The sequence below is a fragment of the Notolabrus celidotus genome, chromosome 13 (assembly GCF_009762535.1).
Source record: "Notolabrus celidotus isolate fNotCel1 chromosome 13, fNotCel1.pri, whole genome shotgun sequence".
NCBI lineage: Eukaryota > Metazoa > Chordata > Actinopteri > Labriformes > Labridae > Notolabrus > Notolabrus celidotus.
In genome coordinates this window covers 11,636,349-11,645,607 of record NC_048284.1, presented here as the reverse complement: position 1 = coordinate 11,645,607, position 9,259 = coordinate 11,636,349, and the positions used below count along the sequence as shown (strand labels likewise).

Genomic DNA, 9,259 nt, shown 5'->3' with positions numbered 1-9,259 from the left:
CTTATTAAAAGTGTCCTGAGTTTTTTATTGACATACAGTTACCACTTAAATGATGCTTGAGTAAGGGTACAAAACACACATAACTGTTGTATGACTGCATCAATCAATGCATGATGTCTCATGATGATCAAAGTCCATTTGGCTCGTAAACAAGTAACGGATCATAAATAAATGATTGTTAAATCACAGTCAGGTCATATATTGATATATGTAACAACCCCAGAGTAGCTTAAATACATAGAAATCATCAGGACTGTACCTGTGCAGTGCCCAATCATACTCACATTGTAGAGAATATACACAAACCAGTATCACAAAATGTCTTGACCCTGATCTGGGCACTGTGAGGTTAAACACTTTGTGCAGTCACATTATTTTTAATATCCCTACTGCTGTTGTGTACGCTTATTTTGTCCACTAAAGGTGCTTTATAAGCTCCAAAGCTTGCACATTTGACCAAATAAGGACTGCTGGGTCAGTCATTCATATTTGAATCTCTGCATCTGTGTAACCAATGTAAATCAAAATAACTTCTTGTCCATGTGGCAGTGATGTCTATTGCAGCCCAGCTTACAGAGATCCAAAACATTTGCAGTAACTTTTTATAATCTGCAGTTACTGGATAATGTGGTGGAAAGTTGAGATGAAATACTGATCCACAAATCTCAAACTCATATTCCCTTAATGCTTTGAAATATTAATGATTGCTTACCATGACTCAAGCACGTGTTTTATACCTTTGTTTTGAAAATCATGTCGGCAATGATGTGAAGTATAAACAAGTTTCCAAACAGTAGCTAGTTAATTTATATCCACATGATATGAAAACAGTTTCATTCAGTGTCTTTTATTCTCTTGGTTACAACTCTAAATAGTTATAACTCCAAATATTTACAACAGAATAAAAACATTACAAGCCACAAAAGAACATTTCCAAGTGCTGAATATCAATTTATATCCAGTGTTAGTGTCTAACTTCACAAAGTTGACCTACACGTTTCCAATGCTGCGCCTCAAACAAGACACACCAACACAAACAGGACAGTGACCACTTAAATACACACACTGTCTTCAGATGAACGTAGTTTTACAGTCAGGAGTTATTTGCAGCATCATTTTAAGTCTTTTCGTCTTTTTCCTCGATGCCATGTGCGTTTGGTTTCAGCACCGGATCGAGAGGACAGCGATTCACGTCCCCATTACGCATGCGTCATCTTTATTTGGTTTTCTCCACTGGGATTGAACACAGCTGTAAGAGACTGGATTGGTCGTCAAGCTCATTGGTGTCAGAGGCTCGGAAACTTCTGAATATATAACATTTCTTTTTCGAGACATACCTGAAACGTGCTCTCTAGAGTCTTCAGGCGATATTTAAACACTGCAGGCTGTCTGTGCCCACAGCAAAGATGGCAGTTTTTCAGCTTCAGTCATTCTATAATGAAAGTTACACGCTAATCCTCAACACTACTGACTGTTAACAGGCTACTCAGTGAAATCTGGCGATGAGGCAGTCTTTGTTTCATCGGAGCTTATAGGTCTAAATCGGCTGTCTTAAAACACCTGCTATGATTGACAGTCTGTGGACTTCTTCTTGGCTCTGTGGGCCCTTTGATCAAGTCTTTTCCACACATCTGGGTGCGATCTCATATATCGCTGGACTTGTACATGTCGGAGAGGAGCCTTGTGATTGGCACGTTCCCGATGGTCTTCTTGAAAAACACCTCCTCTATGGTGGACGGGCCGACTGAGCGGAGCGCCGGTAGGAGCAGGAGCAGCTTCCCGAAGCGGCAAGGCTGAGTGGGATACCTGTAAGACAACACAGAGGGTCACAAACAGCCCTCACTTCAGCTTTCATGTGCTGACTGTCTGGCATTTTTCCTGTAGCCAATTAACACACACCTGTGTCAAATAGCTGCTAATTAACGACGAGGTGCAACTGTTGCACGTGCGCACAGTTAGGCCACAGGAGTACAGAGGCTTATTACCTCATTAACTTAACAAAGAATCCGACTTAAGGGGAGGTTGAAGCATACACGCGCTCCTGACTGGCAGACTGGTGGCGTTTGGATTTACCTGGTGTGTATGTAGCTGTTGAGAGTGAGCTGTGCCTCGTCTTGTAGTGCAGCAATGGCGCTGGCGTTTCTGAAACTTCTTATCTCAGTGCTGCCGTGTGTGGGAACTGTAAGAGAGGGGCAGGGATTAAAATATACATTTGTTATCAGTAGGAATAAACCAGTTAAATACTGTAAACCCTTTTCGGATTGATGATGCTGTCGTAGATACAAAGAGCACTGACCTGCTTTAAATGTCACAATGCATTTCAAACAAGCGAACTCTGTGGCATCAAGGCGCATCTGTCTGAACCTGGTGACCACCTCTTGAAGTGCTTGAATCTCCGACATGATCTTATTCATCCGCTGAGACTCCGTGTTTTCAGTGTTCATTCCTGTGCATACATGTGGAGAAAACGTCATTATGTAGGATAACAATACATCCACATCGACTAACTGTATTACCACATTTACGTCTGCGGCTCGTGAGGCCTCTGAGAGGCCCATAAGCCCTCTCGTGCCTCATACATACCAGAAACAGCGAGAAGAGTGGTAGAGTCCACAGGAATGGCCCACTGCGCAATGCCCAGAACAAATAACTCTCTCCACGCGTCCTCCAGTAGAATCAGCTGGAAGAGAGTGTTTTTCAGAGTTAGACTGTGCATGTGATAAATCAATAACTGTATTTATAAGATTTTAACTGCCTTTATTTGACACAAATGAAAAGAAACTCGTGCGTAAAGCTGGATGATGAATTTATCCATAATGCGCACAGATAAACATCTTGCCAAGGAATGTGAGCTCCACCCTCTAACGCCAAATCTCTTAAATAAAATGTTTAAAACCATCAATTATGAACCAAATCAACTCATTTCAGTTTCCCTGACGTTTAGGAGTATATTTAGACCACTAAATTCCTCCCTCATCCCCTCAGTCCAAAGTGTACCTGGTCGGATAAAGGCAAGGTGGAGAATGCGGGAACACTCTTGGCCCACTTGATGCTCATGAAAAGAAGGCGCGCCGCAGACTCGCACACAGACTCTGTGGCCACCTCGTAGAGGTACATCGGGGTGCCGCTGACTTCATGTGGATACTGGAAGAGTTGAGATAGATCACATCAACAACATGAATCCGTTTTCTTTCTTTAAAGTGTAATGAAACACGGTGCAGAGAACCGTGGATAAAAAAGGTCAAATTCCAAGCTCCAGCACCTGGTTTTATAATTATTAGTGTTGCTTGTGGAGGATTTACAGTGGGAAATCTAATAGGCGGATTTGTAGCTGCTAAATCAGGACAAGAATTTCAACTTCTCACCCTTGCGAAAAAAAGCTGTAATCCTTTAATAACATTAGGGAAGGCAAAAATACAAATTTCCAAAGAATACCCTTAATACAAAATGAAATATATTCAGATAATTCCATATTCAAGAATGACATCAAATGATAGATATGGTTATTAAAAACTCTTAAAAAGTGCATTGTACAACTCCTTCTATTTATCAAAAACTTAATACCATTAGGATCAATTCGGGGATCTAAGAGATCACTTATGGAGAAAAACATGCCGCAACATACCTTCGGCGTGGGCTGTGCCAGACCCACGATGGCCTGTCTCTCCGGCGTGGTGGCCACTCCGCTCATCTCCAGGTTGTGAGGCTCTAGTTGCGTGACCGTGGTGAAGAAGGGAGGGCCGGGCAAAGAGGATCCCGGGAAATGGGTCGACGATCCGTTCACCTCTTTGTGGCCCCGGAAATATAGGGCGACCTGTTTGCGAATGGTGGACGTCCGGGGGCCCCTTTCGTGTTGGACGGCTGTGAAACAGGAGAGAAGTGGACACAGAGTGAAGAAATGTAAAAAAAATAACTTATTTAATTTGTTTAATGCATTTTATCTTAATAGACCATTGTTACTTTTATATTTAAATGATACATTGCCAAAATGTGAGGGACTCAAAGTGTAAATTTTGTTTGCTGAAAAGATCAAATAATTAGAGCTGCAACAATTAATGCCCCAACAAATTACAAATTATACATAATATGCAGCAAAAAGCATGAAAATATCAACCTGTGGCTTATTTAGAGTTTCATTAACACCGTTAACACACTTTCCCACCCGAGTCCCTCACCTCCAACCCAAACGCCAGCACATAGCGTGTGTATGGCTGAAGTGATAATTCAATTAAACCCATTTACCGTCTTTATTCATGTTCACTTCCAGACACTTCTTCAAACGGCACGCTCTGCACTGGTTTCTGTGAGTTTTGTCCACGGGACAGCCACCCTGCACACACACGCAAACATACACACACAAGTAGAGTGAGTTTCAGCCTGAATTTCTCCCAGCTTTGACAATAAAATGCCTCCTGTCATTATCTTCCTGGGAGGCCAATCTCCAGGTGAAAGCTCGCGCTATTATCGCGCAGTTATCGACCCGCTCCCCTGTCGCTCCCCTGCGGCCTCATCCCGGAGGATAAGCACTCCATCCCGCCCTCTGCTGCCTAAATCCTCGCCTCAGAGTCATCACTTAGATTGGATTACACCTGCTATATTACAGCAGCGCGGTGTTTAGACCATTGCTTAATGGTAGAGGCATGACACAATTAGGCTCATCAAGGGAGACTTAACATAACACCAGGAGGGAAGCGTCTGCAGACCCTGCGCGTAAAATGCGCATTCTGTGCGTAAAGCTGAAACTGTTTTTAAATAAGGATCAGGGACGCTGTATCACATAAACCAGGCTTCTGTTCACACTTAGTATACTGATCTTTGAACATGCACAATATGCCTTACAGTGGATTCTGATATGGAGTAAGATGACAGAAAACAGCGTAGATCATTGTTGATTGAGAAGACTTTTCTTTAATGTCTTTTTTATACCAACTTAGTTGGTTGTCAACAAAATGAAAACAAATGCTATATCAGAAAATGTACTAACTTTTATAGATTGCACCTGTTGCACAGTGTGTTCAGCCCTTTTGGAAAAAAATGATACAATTAAGAGCTATAAGACTTGAGGAGGAGGCCTCACCTGAGAGCCAGATTTGCAGACATAGGTTCTGTTCCTGCGGATGCTCCTCTTGAAGAATCCCGAGCAGCCGTCACAAGCGTAAACACCGTAGTGTTTCCCTGAGCTGCGGTCTCCGCACACTTTGCAGGGGATGTCGAGAATACGACCTGAGGAAATGACCACATTTTATTAGGGTGACGATTGTGGATATAATAATAATAATAATAATAATAATAATAATAATAATAATAATAATAATAATAATAAAAATATTATCTTGAATATTGGAGATCTAAATAAATGACACAAACAATTCTCAAAGTTGACACGAAACCGAAGAAAACCACGAATTTGAATCTTATTTTAGTTTAACATTTTATTTTTTTTCAATTCAGTTAAATTCAAATTAGTACTCTACAGTGAAGGCCAACAAATTGACTCGTTTAAGGCGTTTTACACCAACAAATCTACCAAAAAAGAAAAAGAAATCACACTTTTTTTGATATCAGACAAGCCACAGAACACACACTCTCACACACATACTGGACATCGCCCCATGCCTCGTCCCACCATGGGAATTTGCGGCGCACATTTCCAGAATAAAGTCCGGTGGGAAGCGTCATATCTGAGCTCTCTAAGACAATAGGCCGAGGGCACACAATGGAGACATTAGGGGAAAGTGTTAACTTAATGATTTTCCCCCATTGAACCTCGTCTGACTGCCTGGATCTCGACAAGCTGCCAACTCCCCTTCATAATGGGACTCGACAGCTGCTTTATCCCGCAGGTCTATAGGCCCCGGGATTAGGGAGTGACACTGCACCATGAGAATAATGCGCACCAACTCGTTTCACCAACTCAAATGAAGTGTATGTAAATCGACCCGGTGGAGATGAAAAAATTTGATTTTTTTTTCCTCTGAAGATTCTGTATTGAAATGTATAGAAGTATATTTGTATGCACATAAGGGAGTGCTCTCTATTCTGGAGGGAAACGCCGTCTATGTAATTACTCTGACGTTTTGCCACCTGCTCATTGATTCACCAGTGACCCGGCAAAAAGGGTAGCATGGGAATAACCAGCGAGCAGCAAAAACAATGACTCCAGGAGAGAGTTATGGAGCTTCAATTGGCAGATTATTAAGAATCAGAAGGCCGTGTGTGGACTATTTAACTGATGGTCACAGCCGTGTAATTGACATGAGATGGAGTGTACTCACTTCCTCTGCAGGATTTGTATCTGCTGAGAGTTTAAGCAACAGTTGGCCTTCAGAAGGGAGACTAGTTATCTCACGCGTAAATTCAAAAAAATCGATCAGCTGTGTGATAACATTTTTCTCCTATTTTTTGTCTTCGCCCTGAAGACTCGAAGATTCATATTTATTTATTTACTTATTTAAGCATCTTGTTAATTAACAGATACGAGTTAAAGCAAAGCTGGGAGGTCAAGTTCATTTGCGCACCATCAAAATAAAAGTTTCAAGCTTATTTTAAGAAATTACAACAAAATGCGCAAAATTTCAACAAGTTACACCCAGAATAAAAATATTATATTTTAGATATTTTCAAGTGTCAATTAAATAAAATGACCATTTTGTTGTGAAAGGGGGGAAACGTATTTAACTTCCCTCTGTGGGGGTCCAATTCGTCGCCATTGTGTGCAGTAATTGCTTGAAAATATATGGCATCTTCCATTAACGTAATCACCATCAGGACCAAAAGCTGCTAAAATAAGTGAAATGAAGTTTTACCAAGAGCAGGAAATGTTTCTGCTGACCACCCATAATGTGGTGACTGACAGTAGCTCTGATGTGAGGTGTTTTATTTAGAATTAAATTAATTGGTCATCAGCAGCAATCTGAAAACATTCGAGCACATGAGAGTAAAACATGAAAGCAGCAGAGGAACATGAATAATACCTGTTTGGAAGTGGTGAACTGCACTAACAGAGACACAAAGGCAATGCAAATTTAACAGAAAATTTCCCATCCTTTAAAACAGAACAACACCCCACATAAGGCCTGTAATATAATCTGCTTTAATTTAATTAATTACGAGGCCTGATTGCAAAGGTCAGGAAAAAAAGACACTTATTCCAATTTAATACAAAACCTTAAACCACATTATCAGCCTCTACTACAGAAAATCAATCCAATTATTCTGAGAGGAATCACTGAATTTATATATATATATATATATATATATATATATATATATATATATATATATATATATATATATATATATATATATATTTGTATGTCACATTTTAACAGCTGTGCAAACGCGCACATGCAGGCACTTACTAACGCGCATTTTGATACTGTGCGTAAAAAGCAAACTATAAGGACAGAGCAGAATCTGTTATTCACGCTTTAAAATCACTTTTTCAATCCCTGCACATCTCACCGTTTCATTTACTCTCGTGAATATTAAATCAGAGGCAACAAGTGGCATCGATTGAGAGGCAAGAGCACGGACACAGCGTTTTTTAATTGTATAACAACTAAGCAAATACATGAAATCCTAAGAAAAGTCAAGCCGATCAGTTATCGGCTCAATTTTACGCACTCCGGCGACAGCTATTCCCCACAGGCCACCGCTCATATTTTCATCACACCACGAGGAACGAACGAGCAAAGTTATAATGGTAAAGCTGTGTTGACATGAACAATATCGAGTCTTGCATATAGATGTGGTGAAGCTGTTCGTTTTGCACAACTTATGCCACAGAAAGGCCCGTTACTACTTCTCCAACACCGAGCTGCAGTGCGCGTGAGGACAGAGAGAAGCCACACTTACTTGATTTGACGTTCAGAATATCCAGACAGCCACTTGTTGAGCCGGCGGGTTTGCTCATCATGGAAACTCGACTTTATGATTAAGTTCAGGAAGAAAAAAAGTCCCTCTCTCACTGCTTCTTCTTTCGCTCACAAAAACATCAGTTTGCGAAAAATTAGCACTTTCCTCCACGTCTTTTCGAGCAGAAAAATATCGGCGAAACAAAGTCCTGAAGTGCCAAACTTGACAGATCTCCGGTCCACGAGCTCAGATTAAGACGCACAGTTGTACATTATACCAGACAGCCCTCACCTCCGACGTGTGGGTCCCTTTGCGAGGTTGGAGAACCAGTCTGTCGCCCCGGGGCAGCGACCTCTTAGCGGCCACAGCAGCCGTCCAGCTCGCGGCGCAGCAACCGGCACATAAAGTTGGATTTGGTGAAACGTTGCTTGAAGCGCTGAGAGAAAAATGAACTTTCGTGTGTTCTGACAGGTGAAAGCGCGTGAGAAGCAGGACACGATGTGACTTTGTGCTGCGAGTTGTTCAAATAAGCCTCGGTAATATTTATGAGAAGTGTCAGGGGGAGGCTGGAGGGTGGAGATCTCCACTTCCTTCATCCACTTGGCTTTCTACTCCAAACTCCAGCCTGACGTCACCGGCGTGTGAGTGAGAGAGAGAGGGTGTGTGTATGTGACTGATCGTGTGAATGTGTGTGTGTGTGTGTGTAATGTGAAGTGCCTTGCTCATGGATCAAGAGGCATTGGGGGGGGGGAAATGTTGCACGCGAATTTTTCTGCAACATGTCTTCGAGATTGAGCTCTTTAGGTTGAACTTTCCAAAGAAAGATTTCTGGATTCATATGAGGGACTTCATCGAAGAACACAAATATAAAATTCTTGTTGATAATCTAAACACACTGAAATTGTCTCCACGATCTCCTTAGTGCTGTATTTAAGATAATGATGTGTAGAACTCGCTGTTGTGTTCCATATCAACATAACAAAGAACGCTCAGGTGTTCAATACACAAAAACAACAAATGCAGCATAAACGCTCCCACGAGAAGTGTTATTGCATAAACGTGGAACTACTGCACTAGAACAACCGTATAATAGCTGTTCCTGCAAAAAAAGCACATGAGTATAATTGATATAATTGATATTTTTGATATCCACTGTTTTAAAACAGGAAATGCAAGAGCACATAATTAAAATGCGCGCATTTTTTGGCTCATTTAACACTTGTTAGCTGATAAAGTAAAGGAATTCTGAGAGACACTGATCATTGTGTCTTAACCTGTTGCAGATGTTACAAGGCTGTTGTGTGTGCCTTTTTAAAGTGTGGGTTATTTGAATATAATGTAGAGTTGTCTGTATGATAATGAACAGTACTTCCAAATATGCTTTAAGGCAATACAAGGCACA

The 9,259-nt window shown here is 41.2% G+C and overlaps 1 protein-coding gene across 1 annotated transcript; it reads right to left on the bottom strand.

The window, feature by feature from the left end:
- Positions 1 to 783: 783 nt before the first annotated feature.
- Positions 784 to 8,092, bottom strand: nr2e1 (nuclear receptor subfamily 2, group E, member 1). Its single transcript, XM_034700214.1, has 9 exons — positions 7,858 to 8,092; positions 5,078 to 5,223; positions 4,243 to 4,330; positions 3,626 to 3,861; positions 2,998 to 3,144; positions 2,584 to 2,680; positions 2,297 to 2,446; positions 2,074 to 2,179; positions 784 to 1,806 (listed from the first exon to the last, which is right to left on the bottom strand). The coding sequence occupies exons 1-9, from the start codon at positions 7,916 to 7,918 to the stop codon at positions 1,644 to 1,646; spliced, it is 1,194 nt and encodes a 397-aa protein (XP_034556105.1). The 5' UTR covers positions 7,919 to 8,092; the 3' UTR covers positions 784 to 1,643.
- Between the last annotated feature and the right edge of the window lie 1,167 nt (positions 8,093 to 9,259).